The 20,616-nt window shown below is 40.1% G+C and overlaps 1 protein-coding gene across 1 annotated transcript in view; it reads right to left on the reverse strand.

Moving 5' to 3' along the window:
• Positions 1-203: 203 nt before the first annotated feature.
• Positions 204-20,616, reverse strand: part of Orco (odorant receptor co-receptor) — a 90,364-nt gene continuing 69,951 nt past the window's right edge. The window contains exons 5-7 of the mRNA XM_067159524.2: positions 15,937-16,036; positions 5,169-5,273; positions 204-371 (exon numbers count right to left, since the gene is read on the reverse strand). Coding sequence (XP_067015625.2) covers positions 204-371; positions 5,169-5,273; positions 15,937-16,036 — 373 coding nt within the window. The remainder of the gene's footprint in view (positions 372-5,168; positions 5,274-15,936; positions 16,037-20,616) is intronic.

Genomic DNA, 20,616 nt, shown 5'->3' on the forward strand with positions numbered 1-20,616 from the left:
CACCAACAGGGACCAAGTCTAAACGAAGGAAAGGAGTGACCATTGTAAATTAATTAATTAATTAAGAAATAGTGGATGGACAGGAAGGCAAGGAGAGGAAGAAAATCGTGAAGTTACTTCACGTGGTCGACAGCTGGCCAAGATTGCAGAAAGAAGCATGAGGGAATGAGATACACGAACATATTTGCCCTGGAATTAGATAATTAGATACGTACGGAGGCGAAGAGATCCAAGGACACAGTGAAGAACTTTGCCCCCGATATAGAGAGTGACTTCTGACACTGTTGGCACACGATCTGGACGAAGGTCTTGGCTTCCTCTGAGCCATCGTACCAGTGACAGCTGTAGGCCGCCTCCATCACAGAGGAGCTCTGGAAAGGCAGACATGGCTCTAATTAGACTGAGGAAATTAAAGTAGCTTTAATAACGTGTTTACAAACAACACGTGCTATTATTCTCCACGTAAAGGCTTCCTCACTCAGAGCAGTCCAAAAATCACTACCCAGTTCAATACGTTTTGGAATTCCATGATAGCATCTTATCTGGATCAGTGATGATTGATGATGATTTTGCAGTACATGATCAAAATATGCTTCTTCAAAGGATTAAATACGATTTTATGTGAGCAAAGTATCTTTCCCCCTTATTCAATTTGTGAAAATAGCCATGGTATTAGAGAGTCTCATTTATTACACACAGAGTTCTTCTCGATGTTTAAGAAAATATCTGTAATTATACTGTATATAGTGTGAACCAAAGTCCGTTAACATTTAACACGGCAATACTTCATGGAATATTGAAGGGAGAGAGATAATAATGATGAATGAATGAATGAATGAATACGCTTCTCTCCCCGTCACGGATGACCACCAACTGGGGAGAGCGTATTCTTTTATTGTAATCTAAACATTACATGTAGTTAAATTGAACGTACTCCAAGCCAGCAAACCCATAACTGAAAGCAAGATACACAAAAATTCAAAGATTTTAAAATTCGTTAACAGTTAGATAATGTTAGTATATACTGCAAACTACATACATATTATACATCCTTATAAAAACAGCGAACAGCCTCCCCACCCCGCAAAGTCAGGGACAACCGCCCACCGGGGAGGGGGAGAAGGTCCGCCCGTCGCGACCATTGCATACACATGCGACCAGGATTATTAATTACAGTAAATCGAATATATTTAACTCCACACAACCGATTGGAAACAATGAACGGACAAACTCCCCCCCCCCCCCCAGCCAAGGATGACCACCAACCCGTGGGAGAGACCGTCCGATCATCGCATCCATCGCTATCACATGTCACTGGTTCTGTTCAATTTCGAAATGCTACTCACTTGTAACTGATACCATATTAAATTATAATTTACTACCACAGACATATTCTTTAAAAGTTACTTACATATATCTTTGAACGTATACAACCTTATACTTATGAGGTATTTCCTAAATTTTAACTAAGTTGTACAGTCCAGGACACCTCACCCGTAACTACATGTAATTATGAGAGAGATAATAATTGACTCACATGATTGGTATGTTATGGAGTTTTATTGGCACCAAAAAGAAGTACACAAAATAAAGAACAGATGGCGCTGGACAACAACACGTCAGGTTCAAATGGCCATACATCCTTAACATGGCATGGGGTTTTATTGACACCAAAATGAAGTGAACAAAATGACGAACAGATGGCGCTGGACAGCAACACGTCAGTGATGCCACATGAGACCAGTTAAAAGGAGTTGTCGTGGGAGAGGGCGTCAGATGCGCCTGCAATCGCGGCATGTTGACGTTACCAGAAACGGCAGTGTTAGTGAACCTTAATTTACTTTATTTTGGTGCCAATAAAACCCCATGTCATGCCGATCATGTGTATCAATCAATACCTCTCTACCTCTAATATGTTTACTGACTTTTGGGTCACCCTGTATATTTTAAATCTACCAGTTTTCACCAGAACAATTATATTATACACGTTTAGTTTTTAATTGTCCTTATAAAGAATACACTTCCAAAATTACCCATAAAATTTAATTTGAATAAATATTACTGACTAGTAGAACTTCCGTGGCTCAGGTGACAGCGCACCAGCCTCTCACCGCTGGGTTCCGTTGTTCAAATCCCGGTCACTCCATGTGAGATTTGTGCTGGACAAAGCGGAGGCAGGACAGGTTTTTCTCCGGGTACTTCGGTTTTCCCTGTCATATTTCATTCCAGCAACACACTCCAGTATCATTTCATTTCATCTTTCATTCATTAATCATTGCCCCAGAGGAGTGCGACAGGCTTCGGCAGCCGACACAATTCCTATCCTTGCCGCTAGATGGGGCTTCATTCATTCCATTCCAGATCCGGTCGAATGACTAGAAGCAGGCTATGGATTTTCATTTTCATTACTGACTAGCATCTGTAAAATCTGTACTTTCATGGGGAGCAAGTGAAAATTTACTATATACTGACAACTTATAACTTCCAGCTTCCTAATAGCAGTCTGTTTTTTGCAAAGGAAATTGCTTGGCATTCATGTGTCGCCTTGTTTTTATCAGATATTTCTGCATTCTTTACTACGGAACACTTCTCAATTAAAACATACAACGGTATTTTATTTCTTTGCAAATTTATAAATAAGTAAATAAGGAGCTAATGAACGTGAGGACTGATATTTACGATCTAAATTTAACACAAATTAACAAAACAATTTCGGAGATCATTAGTTTCCTACCTAACTCTAGAACCAATGGTGTATAATATCGTATAACTTCTGGGTTTGTTTTTCAATTATTATTAGAATCATCATTAATACCCACTCTCATCAAATTACATACAAAATGTCATCAATATGTTATCATCTACCCCCATTTTTACAGCAGATTATTTGTTAAAAGCTCCTCTCCCAATTCACCACCATCATCATCATTGTCATAATAAGCTTCTTATTAATTTGTAAGAATACACAATTCCAACTTTAGCATAGAATGTGGTTAAGTGAAAGAGAGGGCCATCAAGTTTAGCTCTGCAAATTGTAAATAAATAAAATAAATATTTTGCTAACTGAAGAACAAACAAAATATGAATATAGAAATCGTCCTCGTTTCGATCGTGATTTAAGATTAAATATAGGGAACATAGAACCGGACGTTGAAGGAATTATTCGAAACAGAATGAGGCAAGCTTTCTCCCATGATATTTAAACGAATAATTCATAATACTATACTTTTTAATTTTATTCTTTACAAATAAAGATTAGTACACAGATTCTCTCTCCCTTTTTTAAATATGACAACTGAAGTGAAATAGCGTATGGCTTTTAGTGCTGGGAGTGTCCGAGGACAAATTCGGCTTGCCAGGTACAGGTCTTTTGATTCGACTCCCGTAGGCGACCTGCGCGTCGTGATGAGGATGAAATTATGATGAAGACGGCATATACACCCAGCCTCCGTGCCAGCGAAATTAACCTATGATGGTTAAAATTCCTGACCCTGCCGGGAATCGAACCAGGGTCCCCTGTGACGAAAGGCCAGCACACTAACCAGTTAGCCATGGAGCCGGACAATTTGACAATTAAAATATATGGATTCAATGGAAGACAGCTAAGTCGTCGTGAAACTTGGGGAACCACTCTCCAATACATCTTGCTGTATCAGATTCTATAGTGTCGCGTTTTAATTTACTGGGGTACCTGGAAATGGATCATCCATAAATTCATGTCTATTTTTACAAATATATACATCGCTGCACTTCGACGTCCAGTGTCTCCTTATATTTATCTCGAAAATTCCACCCCCCCCCCGTCCCCCCAACACTTCCACGGGGATTGATGTTAAAATTAATTTGAAACACTTAAAAATCAAATAATTACCGGTACAACAAAAAGGATAATTAAACTGTAAAGAACAATGTATCAATTACCGCTATAGTAATTAATAATGCAACATATTATGATTACCATAATCTGCTAACAAGCACACTGGTCTTTCTCAGATGTAAATTAAATAAATAAACATTTCACTTGATAACTGAGAAATTGTTATTATTATTATTATTATTATTATTATTATTATTATTATTATTATTATTATTATTATTAAGTTCGCTGTGTCGACCACGGCGTTCATACGACCAATTTGCACCAGTTGTCCATTTCTCATCCCGGAAAGTCCCAAACGTCACGATGGTTGTTCTGAAAAGGTCCCGTTTGTGTGCGTCATCTGGTTGTAGGTCCATTTCTTCCAGGACTTTCTTGATGTTTACGTACCAGGGAATCGTTGTTTTGGGTTTTAAAAAAACATTTTTTTAAACTGCGTTTTGTCCATCGAGAGTCGTCCATCCATCATTAAGTGACAATAGAAGCGAGCCCTGCGTTTCCGCATTGTGTCCGTAATCTTCTCTACCTTAGAGTAGATATCTTGTCCGGGTTTTCTTATGCAGATCCCGCTATTATAGTTTGGATCAACAATGTTGTTGAGAATCTTTCTCTCTTTATGCTCTAACTTAGCGAGCGTTCATTTCTGAGGAATATCGGCTCGACGACAGTGTTGTAATGCTGAATTTTGGTATTTAAAGAAGAGCACCTTTTGTCATATACGGTTTGGAAAGCTACCTCCATTTTCTTTCTCTGGCCGTTAAGGCCTCGATTTCTAGTTCGTTTGATTGGATCCACTCACCAAGGTATTTAAATTAACGCACCCTTTTCATTTTTAGAAGGTCGTGTTGTATCTGAGGTTAGACATTACTTCCATCTTCCCAAAGGGTATCCCCGTGCCTGTTTCTTATTCTTCTATTTATTATTATTATTATTATTATTATTATTATTATTATTATTATTATTTACATCTCCATTAGAGACTCTAATGCCTTTCAGCGTTCAGTCTGCAAGATTGTACAAATTAATTCTTCTCTTCCATAACTTTTATATAATACTAACAATGATGTAATTTATTTCCACACCTCCTATCATTAATACAAACAGATTCATCCATCGAGTTCAGTTCCTTTGCTTTTATGTTTTCATTCCTACCATTGTTTCAATCATTCTCGCTATACTTCCAACTTAATAAGATATTCTGAGTTCACCACGTTTTCAATTCTGACGTAAAGACGGTTTCATCAGAGAGAATACCGATGATATATAATAATTAACTTACATGCATACTCACCTCCTCAATGAGCCTGTTTCCAAACACGCAGAACAGGAATACCTGTGCCAGTGTATAGAAGAGGTAACCCAACACTGAACAAGCGTACACGTCTACAGCTTCAATCTGAAACAAATCAGGAGGCTCTGGTTAGTCCCCACCGTGACAGAAAAGCCAGGACATAAGATTGGATTGCCAGGACGACTTCAATCTGAAAAGGAATCAAGGGGGCTTTGGCGAGAAGGAGGTGCGAGTTATGTCCCTCCCTATTAGCAATGGATTGGAAGGAGAGGTTTAGGAGGACAAGTAAGGCATCAATATCCACGGTATTAGCTTTAAGAAATAGCTACACGCCAATGGCTCACCTAGAGAATGTTATTGGTGGAGTCACAAGCCAATTGTTATGCAACATGAGCGCTACCCAGCGTTGGTGAGGGAAGAGAGATTACTACTCCCTCAAACTATGTCTAGTCATGCCAGAATAACTTCGTTTTTAGAAAAGTTTTAATAATGTCCAGCATTCAGAATGCGCGACTTTTTCATCGTTGGATAAGTTATTTCGGACGAATTATTTCCAGTGTCCTTCATCATGATTAGAAGATGTTGTATTAGGTACCTGTAGGTTGACTTTGCATAATTTTTCAAAACAAAAAGAAATGTACTATTCCCCTTAACAATACTAAACAAACTAACGAAATTAAACTCGTAGCATTCGTTATGCTCTTTGTTAAATCACATCACATTAAACATAAATTATTAATTGCTAATTGACAGGTTTGTTAGAACAAAAAACAGCATAGTCATCGGCCATCAAACTCCCCAGCTATGCTCTAAAATACTACATAATTATTTAAAGCTACATATTTTTGGTTCCTCCTCTCAAGTATCGTTTTTTCGGGAGAATACGTTAAAGTTGCAATAAAAATAGTAAAGATCATAATTTGAAGATAAAGTTCGAATTCAAGAGGACAAACAGGGGCAAATATTGTAGACATGATATTGTATAGGCTTTTGGGCTTGTGCCGTGTCAAGAAAATAAGGTGAAATTCTTAACGTTTCTCAGAAAACTGTGCTCTGCGTCCTCAGAAGAATTCTCGACTGTCCACGAGAACGGCTTCTTAAACAATGGCACTTTTGAATTTGGAACGTTATAATAGAAGTAGAAGTGGAAATTGTACGTTCATTCACCACCAGATGGCCCCCAGGACGTGGCGACGTGGCACAACGCTAGCGTTCGAAGCGGAAGCTGACCGAACTATCACAATCAGACTAAGCGGTTCACATAACGTTACGCAAGCACGTTTTTCTTCTGAGGACGCAGAGCACTGTTTTCTGCGAAACGTTAAGAATTTCACCTTATTTTCTTGACACGGCACAAGCCCAAAAGCCTATACAATAGCATGTCTACAAGTACGGGCCATGAAAGCATTAATGGCAACAAGGGCAAATCTTGATTTATAGGAAGAGATTTAGAGATTGGAATAATTTTTCTAGGGAAATGTTTGATAAATTTCCATATTCTTTGAAAACTTTTAAGAAAAGCTTAAGCAAGTAATTGATAGGGAATCTGCCACCTGCAACAATCCGTGTATTGAATTACCAAACGCTTCTTTACTTTTACCCAAATTTAAACTGCTAAAACAACATGGCAAATGATCATTAAAATGTACCTACACCTTTGAACATAGAAAAACGGGGCTATTACACTTTTCCCGAAGCAATGGAAGTGAATACTAAAAGAAAACTTATTCGTTAGTAATAACCTATGTCATTATATATGATTAATAAAGCCCGGATTTTTATGCAGTAACAGGTTAGATTGCAAACTAATTTGGTTAGTAGGAAGTGTCGGCCACCCGCTCTTCCATAATGTAGCAAGAGTAACATAAATTGTAGGGGTTCTAATGGGCCGTACCCCTTATGTTTATGCAAACCCCATAGCTTAATCGTTGTAAAGGTAGACTATGCTTGATACTCGCTTCAGTAAGTTTGCATTATAACCTATTAATGCATAAAAATCTGGGCTCTAATGATTAATTATTCAAATTGACGGTGTATCATGGCCACTATTTTACCACTTCCCTAATTATTTCTGAACAGACATTTTTCTATGTTTCTTGTTTTATTATGATTAGTAAAGTTAGAGCTACTGTACAACCTATACTAGAATCACTGAGGTTCATCAAGTATAAATATTTGTTTTCATTAAGTTGTTTTCAAGTAGTAAATTTTTCATTAATTTTTATTTGAAAGTATTTTTTTTAATTAACGAATGAAGATAGCTCAATACTTCTAGTACATCTTCTTACCCTCTATGAAATATGCATGCATGCAAAATTTCATCTTAATATATTAAAAACTTTCAGAGTTATCAGGGAAAGAGTTGTGAGAAACAAAAGTTACTGGAAACGACGCGGTGTAGGGGGCAACGCGTACGCCTGTCACCCGGCGGCCCCGGGTTGGATTCCCGGCCGGGTCAGGAGTTTTTAATTGTAAATGATTAATATCACTGGCCTGGGGACTGGGTGTTTGTGCCATCCTTAACGTTCCTTTCCTCACATTCAACGCTTTAAACTTGCACCATTTACAAAATACATGCAGGTTCCTCACATATGGTGCAAGTAGGGGCAAAAGATCTTTCTAGGTCGACGTCCCGAACAAATAGCATTTAAAAAAAAAATATTGGAAACATACCGATAAAGGGCTTGCTTGGGTGACACAGCTTCACGTTTTTTGGTCATAACTCCGAAAGTATTGGAGATACTAACAAAAAATTTGCACATTTAGAAAGAAAAGAGTTCCATTTTAAATGTAAAAAATAAATTGAAAACTAGTATTTCCCGTTAAATATATGGAAAAGTGCTGTAAAATAAGCACACACAAAACTTTAAAATATCTGACGAAACTGAATTCTGGTGACTGTGTAACAATGGTTTAACAAGAAATATAGCCCTTCTCTCTGTATTCACTGGTCAGCTCTTGTATTTACAGAAATAATTATGTCGTAATTTTCTTAGAAGCGTATATAAATAGAGACATAATGATTTGCTACATGACCGGACGAGTTGGCCGTGCGGTTAGGAGCGCGCAGCTGTGAGCTTGCATCCGGGAGATAGTGGGATCGAAACCCCACTGTCGACAGGCCTGAAGATGGTTTTCCATGGTTTCCCATTTTCACATCAGGCAATTGGTGGGGCTGTACTTTAATTAAGTCCATGGCCGCTTCATTCCTACTCCTAGGCGTTTCCTATCCCACCGTTGCCATGAGACCTATCTGTGTCGGCGCGACGTAAAACAAATTGCAAAAAAATTATATATGTAGTGCCTTGCCCTCCGAAGAACCTTGAAACAGTTGTTCGTCGCACTCGTTGCGGCTGTCAGATTTATCGCTTTTTGCGCTGTTGTACAACAAACTTCCTTTCCGCACTCGCTTTAAAACTGCAGATTAAAAAAATAAAATACTCTATGGCCATCTACACACGGAGCTACTCATTAGTAACTGATTGGTAACTGAAGTTTCCGGCCGCGTACTTGAGTGACACTTCCTGTGTATTTCAATGGAAAGCCACCAGTTAGTAACTAGTTTGTAATCAGTTCCAGGTGACTCGCGGAGCCAGTCACCAACGAGTTTAGTTCCTCAGTTCCCAGTGATCAAGTGCCTTTTACGATGGCGAGCGAACAAGTTTTCAACATAAAGTTAGTGGGAGAAATTGAAAAACACCCCCGTACTGTACAATTATACGCTGAAGGATTACGCAAGAAAGGACATTACGGAGAAAGCATAGAATTATTTTCAAAGCTTTTTTTTTGTTTTTTTGTTTTGTAAAAATGAAGTTCACTTTTCTTACCTGAGAGTTATTAGCACACTTTCCTCAGCACTCACACATTCTCTCACATTTGTATTTCGCTGTCACTTGAGTCAGTGTTTGACATTCTAGCAAAGTTAAGAAGCGATCTAGCGAGTCCGCAACAAACTTTACAAATTGCTAATCAGGAAGAATCCGTCACCGTACAGTAGCTCCGTGTGTAGAGGGCCTATCTGTTTAACTTACTTCTTTTCCAAATCAATTCACTGGCTGAATTAACAATACCGGTACGCTGTGTGATACCGAGCAAGTGGTTGCGCGGTTTGGGTCACGGTACCTATAATGGTCGTCTGACGAGAAGTCAGTCGTGTTGATGCGGGTTAAGAAGTGCGAGGGCTAAGCACGCGCCAATCTCAAGTCTCAAGGCCTGACAATAAACATCGACTCTGTCCGCGGTGAGTCTTGTGGTGACGTTTCAATGTTACACATTTACTATAATTAATAAGTACCGCATAATGAACAGTTTAATAAGGAATATCGGGGAGCTAGCATTGTCTATCACGACAAATGGTCGTACTATTGAAAGAAGTATTCTGACTGATAGGGCTGCAGGGAGGAGCATTGCACGGTGTTGCCACATTCCTGCATTCCGTTCTCCTTTCTCTCGTTTTCGGGTCGCTTGTTCGTTCACACCGCTCAGAAGTTTGGCAACTCAAGCAATTCGACTCGGTCGACAGGCTTATCTCCATAGCAGCCGCAGTAGGCACGTCCACGTTTCCATGGCAACCATACCTCCCTACTCCCTTCTTCTCACCAAGGCAGGCAGTAAACGGACCTCCCCCTAAGAACTGTCAGAATGCATCTTTTAATATTACGACTATAGCTAAGAGTATAGCATCTGTTACTTGTGCCGTGCATGCAAGCAACCGCGACTTCTCGTCATAATTTCAGCTTGTGTTCGGGAATTGGTAGGTTTTCCGTAATTTTGTATTTTCACAGCAGGCAAATGTTAGGGCTGTATCTTAATTAAGGCCACAGTCGCTTCCTTCCCACTCCTAGCCCTTTCGCCCTTGCCTATCCCATCGTCGCCGTAAGACCTATCTGTGTAGGCACGACGTAGAAAAAGTTGTAAAAAATACGCTTCGTGATTTTTTTTTCACAGAAATACTTGGCAGAACATTTCTATGCCGAAGCGGAAAGTTATACAATTGTTGTTTCGAATTCCTTGTCGTATCCATTTGTTCTTGGCCTTGACGTACGTGGAAGTGTATGACTGGCTGTAGGAACGGGGGCGATGGCTGCTACATTCCTTGGGGTTCAGACACGTTAGGATATACTTCCTCCTAATTATTAAGAGTATCACAGTTCTTTATCATGATCCTGCACATATCGTGGAAACACAAGACTACGTGTTATTCTTCTACCGTTTTTCCCCACACCTGTAGGGTCGCGGGTGCGAACTGCGCCGCACATGTGGATTTGGTCCTGTTTTACGACCGGAGGCCCTTTCTAACGCCAACCCTATGCACAGGGATGTAATTACTATGTGTGTGTGCTCTATGATGGTTGCTAGTGTGGTGTGTTGTCTGAATATGAAGAGGAAAGTGTTGGAACACACACAGACACCCAGTCTTCGAGCCAACACAATTAATCAGACGCGATAAAAATCACCGACCCGGCCGGGAATCGAACCCGGGACCTTCTTAACTAAAAGCCTCAACGCTGACCATTCAGTCAAGGAGTTGGACTTGGATACACAAGACACACAGGTATAAATCCTTTCCTTGCCCTTTCTTGGTCGCCAACAACTGCTGACAGTTTTGGTTGTTCATGAAAGGTATACTGTATAGCAAATTTCATCATCATCATCATCATCTGTTTACCCTCCAGGTTCGGCTTTTCCCTCGGACTCAGCGAGGGATCTCACCTCTACCGCCTCAAGGGCAGTGTCCTGGAGCTTCAGACTCTTGGTCGGGGATACAACTGGGGAGAATGACCAGTACCACGCCCAGGCGGCCTCACATGCTATGCTGAACAGGGGCCTTGCGGGGGATGGGGAAGATTGGAAGGGATAGGCAAGGAAGAGGGAAGGAAGCGGCCGTGGCCTTAAGTTAGGTACCATCCCGGCATTCGCCTGGAGGAGAAGTGGAAAACCACGGAAAACCACTTCGAGGATGGCTGAGGTGGGAATCGAACCCACCTCTACTCAGTTTACCTCCCGAGGCTGAGTGGACCCCGTTCCAGCCCTCGTACCACTTTTCAAATTTCGTGGCAGAGCCGGGAATCGAACCCGAACCTCCGGGGGTGGCAGCTAATCACGCTAACCACTACACCACAGAGTATAGCAAATTTACCTTTTTTTATTATTTTTAATTTTATTTGATTATATCCGTTTACCCTCAAGGGTTGGTTTGTTGCCCGAACTTAGCGAGAGATCCCACTTCTACCACCTCGAGGGCAGTGTTCTGGAGCGTGAGACATTGGGTCGGGGATACAACTGAGGTGAAGGACCAGTACCTTATCCAGGCTGCCTAATCTGCTGTGCTGAAAAGGGGAATTGTTAGGGATGGGTAAAGACAACGGAAGCAATCGGTTGTGGCCTTTAGTTAGGTACCATCCCGCCATTTACCTGGAGGAGAAGTTGGAAACCATGGAAAGCTATTTCAAGGATGGCTGAGGAGGGAACTGAAACCCCCTCTGCTCACTTGAACTCCCGAGTTTGAGTGGACACCATTACAAATTTAACCATAAGTAACAAAAATTTATAATTCTTACGTTGTCATAAAAATTCATAAATTAAAATACATGATCTAAACATCTTCAAAATTCTATATATTGACCTAAAACCTTCTAGGAAGTTCAAATACTGACTGGTCATCCCAAATCGGCAAAACGTTCAAAATAATGTAAAATAAAAACGTTCAATCATTTGTTTTATCGCAGAATGAATTTCTATACTACAGAGCAATGTCCTAATGCAAAGCTGAAAAAAGATCCGTCCCATAGTCATAACCAGGGCTATGATATTGATGACAGGTCATCCTTTAATTCAGGGTCTCTCAGGGTGCATGCACGTGGTGCATGCACTGTGCACGGTGCAAAAGACGACTTGGCTTGGTTGACCAGAGTGCAGACCCCCCACTCCTCGATTTGGAGCATTAGCGCTTACTCTCTCTTTCCTCACGCTTGTCTCGCTCGCTCCGCCTATCTCCCTCTGCCCCACTTGCGCCGTAGCACTCCAAATCCGGGCTGAGTGAGCCGAGTATAGCCGAGTAGAGCCGAGCTTAGCCGAGTAGCCCAGAGACGAAGCGTTGATCCGAGCCATTCCGAGCGGCATCGATGCACAGTGCACAGAGCTCTTGCGCCTCTATCTGCACGCGTGAGATTTGGGGCTTTTGAGAGGCCCTGCTTTAATTCGTTCACAACAGACATTGCTAACTTGTACAGAAATCCCGATCATATTTCCCGCATTGTAAGGTAAGGGTGTATTCTGCCCGAAGGCAGTTTAAGTGCGGTAGGGTGACCAGTTCCTTTCCGCTCCTCCATTCCCTTACCCCCACCAACAGCACGTGGCAACCCATCCAACTCCTGACCACGCCCAATGTTGCTTAACTTCGGAGATCTCACGGGATCCGGTGTTTCAACACGTCTACGGCCGTTGGCTCCCGCATTGCAGACATGCTAATTTATTAGGTAATTTTTTGTCATTTTTTGTCATTCTGTATTTTAGGAGTATTTTCCAAAATTATGCGTCATCACATGGTAATTTTATGGAATTTATTAGACTACTAGCAATTACCCGCAGCTTCGCTCGCGTGAATTTCGTAATTTGATCAAAGCAATCGTTCTTCGGCATTGTACTAAGGCATTGTCTGAAAATTCCTAAAGTATAAAAACTCAAACAAAATTGAGATTCATTTACCCCAGAAATTCTTTGTAAACCATGTTTGTGGTATTACCTTCTATGGCTGAGACGACCATGCGACATAGAACTGTACATGTGAGAAACAGTCTTCTCTCGAGTCTAAAAAATAAATACACGTTTCTTTACTTTTAAAGGGGATTCCAAATACCTATTCCCACATCTGTAACATCTTCCCTTTCTGAGATATACAGAAGTATCCCCATAAAAAGAATTCAACCCCTTGATCAGTCCTTCCCCCACACTCACCCCCATCTAAGTGTATTTTCCGAAAACAAAAATACATGTTTCTTTATTTTTAAAGGAAATTCCAAATACCAATTTTCACGTCTGTAACATCTTCAGTTTTTAAGATGTAAGTATCCTCATAAAAATAATTGAACTATTTTTTTACTTCTTTTCAACCCCTGTTGCCTTCTCCGAAAACAAAAAGGTACAGATTCGTGTATTTCTAAATGACTTTCCAAATACCAAGTTTCTGTCTCTATCATGTTAAGTTTTTGACGTTTGATGTAGATATACCGGTACTTATTTTAAAAATTCACCCGCTTTTCCAATTCTTTTCAGCCCCTTAACTGGATTTTCCGAAAACAAAAAAATACGTTATTCATTATTTTTAAAGGAGATTCCAAAAACTAGTATTCATGTCTGTACGTCTGTAATATCTTCACTTTTTGAGATAAACGTGTACTCATAAGAATAATTCAACTTCTTCTTCACTTAATTCCACCCCTCTCCCGCCTTAAGTGGACTTTCCGAAAACAAAATGTACGTGTTTATTTTGAAAGAAAATTCAAAATACCAACTTTCACGTCTGTAACACTTTCAGTTTTTAAGATAAAGTATCCTCATAAACAAATTTCAGCTCCTTATTTACCTATTTTCAACCCCAGACCCTTTACGTCGATTTTTCGAAAAAAAAACCTAATGCGTGTTTCTTTATTTTTAAAGGAGATTCCAAATACCAATCTTCACGTCTTTAACATATTTAGTTTTTGAGATTTAAGTACCCTCATACAAATAAATCAACTAATTTTTCAATTCATTCGCCTCCATTAAGTAGATTTTCCAAAGACAAAAGAACACGTGTTCCTTTACTGCGAAAGAAGATTCCAAATACAAATGTTCATGCCTCCAACTTCAGTTCTTGAGATAAAAGTATCCTCATAAAAAGTATTCGTCTCCTTTTTCACCCCATCCCGTTAAGTTGATAGCCCCCGCCCCCTCCAAAAATGCGGGTTTATTTTTTAAGGTGATTCCAAATACAAATATTCACGTGTGTAACCTTAAGATCTTGAGATATAAGTTTCTCCATAAAAATAATTATAATTTTTCACTTCTTTTCACCCTCTCCACTTAAGTTAAGTGAATTTTCCGAAAACCAAAAATACTTGTTTCTTTATTTATAAAGGAGCTTCCAAATGCCAATTATCACGACTTTAACATCTTCAGTTTTGAGATATATGTATCCTCATAAAAAGGAATTAAACTCCTTTTTCACCGCCCCCACCCCCAAGTTGATTTCCCCCAAAAAATCCGTGTTTCTTTATTTTTAAAGGAGATTCCAAATACTAATGTTCACGTCTGTAATACCTTTAATTTTTGAAATATAAGTATCCTCATACAAAGTATATCCTCATTTTAAAAATTCACCCCCCTTTTCACCCCACTAGCGACGGAATATCCAAAAATCCTCCCTTAGCGAGTACCTACATGTTAATATGAAAGTATCCCCAAAAATTTAAAATCTTTATGTACAGTAGTTTTGGCTCGGCGATGATGAATCAGTCAGTCAGTCAGGACAAGTTACTTTATATACATGCATATAGATTTTCAACTCTTGAGTCATTTTCCTACATGTTTGTGGATTTTGAAACATTTACGCGTGTGCTATTGGATATCATCGCAACTTTACATATTTTTATGCTCGACGATACCAAAATATAAATATTATATGCCAGAAAACTGAATCCTAATGAGGCTCAGTATAGTTCAAGTTGTATTATGATACAGGTTCTCTGCCAATCAGAGTTCATATTTTCATTATGATATAGCTGTTTGGCCAATTAGGTAAGGATAGCATCGCTCCTGCGCTCAACGCACTAGCTTCGCACTTGTTTCCAAAATCAAACATGTCGGACACACATATTAACACCAATGCACCTTCTACTTCTAATATTCTACAACCACATGGACAATTCCCGCAAATTTACTTCACTAAATGTACAATAAACAATTTGTATTTGAAATAAAGCTAGGTTATGATGATCTTCTATCGAAGCTTTGAAAACTTATGACATTGTCAAGGTCTCTGATCCACTCACAACCCAACGCATGCGCTCTGCGCTCTGTTCACTAAACTCAACTGCCAAACGGTATCTCGACAGAAATTTATGAATATTTAAAAATAGAGCTATAATTATCGTCGAGCATAAACAGTCGTATGCAACTCGCATGTAATGGTGATTAAGACACGAGTATGTTTATAAAACGAACTTGGAAAATCTGAACATTCGTTACCTACGAGGGTCATCCAATAAGTTACTATGACGTCACACAAATTATTGATAATCTTATTAGAGATTTATACCTGTACATACAACAAAGTTCTGAATGTAAACTTTCTATGTACATCACCAAAAATCAAAATCTTAATTATTGCCATTATAGGCTTGTTCCATAATGTACTATTGTTTCCTTTTGTTCTTCACGTGTTCCCGACTTAGCGAACCATGTAACAGAAAATATATTCTTGAAAGAAAAATTGAATTAGCAGTATTAAACAATGAGCTGAAATGTTAATCACTATTTACGTGCATCTTCATCAAAGTATGAAGTTAGATGTACGAAATTTATGTTAGTATAGAATGAGGCAGTCTGACTTTATTCGTTTTTGTATTCAAATTATGCCAACAACATAAATATAGGTTTTACCAACTCGATTAATAAACTGATTGTAAAATTGCATTCAATACTTAATTGTTTTTTTTTTTTTATTTTCGGATCATGATACTGGATTTTTGCCGTAATTTTAATTTTTTTTTAAACCTGCAATACTAACCTTGGTAGCCTGGTACGCCAGTAGGGTGAGTGTAACAGTACTCGTCAACATATGTAACAGCAGAGCCGAGCCGTAGGTATCTCCGATGTTGCCGACAAACCTGAACAAGACCAGAACAGATTAATAACACAAATACAGACTAGAGCACACGGTCTACGAGAAGAGAAACACAGGATTAAAAAGGAGGAAGAAAAATACAACCTGCTGTTATTAATGGTCCAGACGGCATAAGCCTTATCTTAGGATATAAAAAGGTTAAAAAGTTGTACAATATTTTTCACAGACTCAACTCACGGAATGAAATGGCTGGCCAGGTAACATTTCTACCTGAGTACAGAGCTGTGGATCAGGCTGAGAGAAAGCACAGTTCACGCCGGTTTTATCTCCTCCGCTGCATGTTCCTAGAACCTTTCCCGGGCGACGTGGGAGCGATGTGGCGGCGCGTTATCATCTTGAAACACCGCAGAACCGTCTGGGCAATGGAACGCCAAAAATAGGTGGAGATGGTCTCCGAGCAGCTCAACGTACCGCGTACCATTCAAAGTCTCTTTCAGAACAACTAGGAGGCCTATTCCATACCAAGAAAATGCATCCCAGACCATAACAAAGACACCAGCGCCCTGGACCACACCTTCGAGGCAGGCAGGCGGGATCCATCCCTTCATGTGGTCTGCGCCATACGCGGTGTCTCCCATCGGCATGGTGTAGTTGAAGTCGTGATTCGTCGAACCTTATCACGTTACGCCATTGTTCCAGTGTCCATCCCTGGTGACTGGCGACAAATGCGCATCGTTGTGCCCGATGACGTTGGGTTAACAGCGGCACCCGTGTGCGGCGCCGGCTCCCATACCCCATAGAACCAATGTTCCTACGTATTGTCCACTTGGAGACGTGTCTAGCACGGCCTGTGTTGATTTGAGGCGTGATTTGTTGCACGGTTGCCCGTCTGTCACTATTGACAATCCGTCTCAGATGTCGCCGGTCACGGTTATCGAGGGTGGCTGGACGGCCGATAGTTCGTCTGCTGTGGACGGTGACACCCGCATTCAACCATTCACGATACACCCTGAACACGGTTGATCGTGTAAAACCGAATTCCCGCACCACTTCCGAAATCGCACTTCCCATCCGTTGGGCACCGACCACCATACCCCGTTCGAACGGTGACAGCTCACGACGACGTTCCATGTTACACCTGTCACATGCACAGCCACTGCTCACAAGGTCTCCTATACAACTGCCGCTGGCACAGGGGGCGTGTAGTGCACAGACAACAAACCTGCGCATCAGTGCTCCGCTATCCCATGACATTTGCTCAGTCAGTGTATATAGCTGTGTACCTACGTCATCATGGCAAATATGGAACAACGACTTCGCTGATAGAAACGTAATTTTCTTCAAAAAGTAAAAACGTCGTCGTCGTGATGGGCTCGTTGTATTTTTCTTGTGAAGAACACACAGAAGTCTTTAACTGGTCCCAATTCCTGCTGTTGAAACCTTATTCTATTCTCAATATCACTGTGAATGACAGACAGAGTTAGGGATTTTATATATATTGCTAACCTTCCTTCATGTTTTCTTTACACTTCTGCGCACCCATCTCAGAAGATAGTTGAGAAATAAAAACAATAGACATATATCTATCATTAAAATACCGTAAGGCGATTTGTGAATCTTTCGTCGTCTCAACACAGCTTGTTATGAACAACAAAACTACGTCAGACTGAACTCGGAAGTGGAGAAGATGGCATCGCATGAAATATGAATTAACTCGTGTTTGGGACAGCGGGAGACATGTTGACATCAGACTTAACTCGTACATGGGATGTAAAAGGTTAAGATATGCTTTTTTAATTAAACAAAATGAAAACTGAGATCAAAATTCTCAAAATACTGATTAATATACCTAATTGACTCATGAAATGGTAACTGTCTTTAATAAATATTCTGTCGTAGAGCCACTGTAAGGGATTCAAAATTTAACATCACTAAATCAGTGACCACCGATTTGCACTTAGGGGTGTCGTCCGAGTTGGAGGAATTTGGGATCATTTTCGCACTTATTTTGACACCACCATGCCAGTTTTCCGTTGCTTTCTCATTATACATTAGCCATAGGTACTATTATTGTTGTTATATTTTATGACACAGCTACAGAGGACACAAATATACTAAAGCAGGAAGCATATGAAGCTGGACTCCAAATTTCCTTTTAAAGAAAACAAATATACGATCTGCATAAAAAAAATAGTATGGTACGACAGAAAGAGTTGACAGCTTCAATTACTTCCGGGAAATCATATTTCTTTCTTTCATATTCTGTTTACCATCGCGGGTTTTTTTCCAAACTCAGCGAGAGATCCCACCCTTACCACCTCAAGGGCAGTGTCCTGGAGTGTGAGACTTTGGGTCTGGGGGATACAACTGGAAAAAGGACCAGTACCTCTCCCAGGGGCCTCACCTGCTATGTTGAACAAGGGCCTTGTGAGGGGATGGGAAGATTGGAAGGGACAGACGAAGAAGAGGGAAGGAATCGGCCGTGGCCGTAAGTAAGGTACAATCCCAGCATTTGTCTGGAGGAGAATTGAGAAACCACGGAAAACCACTTCGAGGATGGATGAGGTGAGAATCGAATCCCTCTCTAGTCATTTGACCTCCCGAGACTGAGTGGAACCCGTTCCAGTCCTCGTATCACTTTTCAAATTTTTGTGACAGAGCCGGGAATCAAACCCGGGCCTTCAGGGGTGGCAGCTAATCACGCTAATCACTGCACCACAGAGGCGGACTATTATTATTATTGTACCGGGAGGTACACCTCTACACCGCGCGTTCAAAAGAGCGCCTAAAAGAACTCCTCTATCTATCAAATGTGAAACCAATAATGCAACAAGTTAGAACTTTACTCTGAAGATATCACCACGAAAATCTGACATAATTTTGTTATTGTGAAGTTTCCTGAACTGTGTGAATTTCTACTTGTTTTGTTTTCCATTCATCAAGAAGTTTGGACATTCTCTCATAGATGGCACTACCAAAGAACGATGATCATGCACCTTGGTGCGAAATGAAAGAACCTTTGATTTAAAGAAGTTTTGTATTCATAAGTTTTTTTCTAATTGATGTTAATTTATTTTTGGGTTGGCAATATTTCCTTTTTATTTCCGCCAGTTTTGAATCTAGCCAAACCCTAATTCCTGTAATTAATTTTCTACCAATCACAGTCTTCTTCTTCTTCTACTTCTACTTCGATTTTCAGTGTAACTTTTAAATTCACCAATAAAAGTGAGAGGGTGTGGCTAGTTTAATCTTGAATGATCTCGAACTTTCCCCGAGGGTTTATAAACTGCGGATTTTCACGTCTCTTGGCCAATTGATCGTCATCTGACCTAGTGTGTGTGTCAAAGCAGGAGGCGGGCGGCGCCTCTTTCATCAGGCAGCAGTACTCCGACAAGGTAATGGCCACATAACATCTTTATTTCTTGCTAGCTCCTCAGTTTAACCTGAGGGAAAGGTCCGAATCATTAACCATGTAACCTAGTTTTCCTAAAAATGTAACTTTCTGCCAGCTAATGTAAAAACTTTATAAAATCTTTAACTGTAAATCGGGGATAGAGAGTGATGTTCCCTCTCGAGCTCCCCTTCATATTGGTTTGAGGTGACTACGTTTTGTAACTGGTTTTCTTCCTTTCCGTAATGTCTTAATTTATTCTTATGCGAGTCACCTCCATAGTTTGGGAATAGCCCCTGTTTCATCGGCCTAGTGCCCTTTAGGTTTTAAGTGTTCATATCTAGGAGTGCAAGTATTCGCCTCCATTCATTTGTGTTCGGGCCATTTATTTAGCCATTATTCTTGTTCCATGAAGGCCCAGTAGGTTGGGTATTAAATACCCTTGTATAATCCAGGAATTGTAAGTTGATGCTGCCTTGAAAAGGCTTGGGAAACTGAGAGCCTGTTAGCTCTTTTTTCAAAGTAAGATTACTGTATGCCTCTTGAAGGCTAGATGTTGGATTTTGGGAGCAAGTGCTCCATGAATTGGGGGGGGGGGGATTTCTGCCCTTAAGTGAATTTATGCTCTTTGTAAATTTGAGCTGAAAGTTTCAGGAAATGTAAAGCGAGGGACTTGAAGCCCAGGACTTGTGGAATTCACTATATTGTATTTTCGTTGACTTGGTTCTAAACTGCTAATTGTACCTGTTACGTTGTTATTTGTTGATTTTTGAAATTCTAAAGAAATATAACCTTTGTTAAAGTTTTAAATAAACTTTAATATTGTAGTTAGACCAGGGTGCGAAATCAGAAAGAAATGGTGGGGGCGAGGAGGAACATAGGAATTAACTACTAGTATTTATTTCAGGCAGTATTTTGCGGGGGGGAGGGGGTATAAATTTCCCCTGTAATTTAATTACCCCCTCCCCGGAATATGTAAATTTAAGATCTTTTTGTTTGAGATTTTTTATTATAACGAGAATGATATGCATTAGAACGTTATTCCAATCAGCTGAGAAGTTTATGAGAGACTCTCACTTTCTTAAGAAACGCCAGGTGAGGCGCGATTTGTCCTGATTTATTCCTTTATTAGTGAAACCTTCGTCTATCAGGGCTAAGTTTTGACTGAACAAATTTTGTCGGTTTGTACACTGCTTAAGTGAATATTGTCCTATTGGCCACCTATCGGAAAC

This window comes from Anabrus simplex, chromosome X (assembly GCF_040414725.1).
Source record: "Anabrus simplex isolate iqAnaSimp1 chromosome X, ASM4041472v1, whole genome shotgun sequence".
Classification (NCBI taxonomy): Eukaryota; Metazoa; Arthropoda; class Insecta; order Orthoptera; family Tettigoniidae; genus Anabrus; species Anabrus simplex.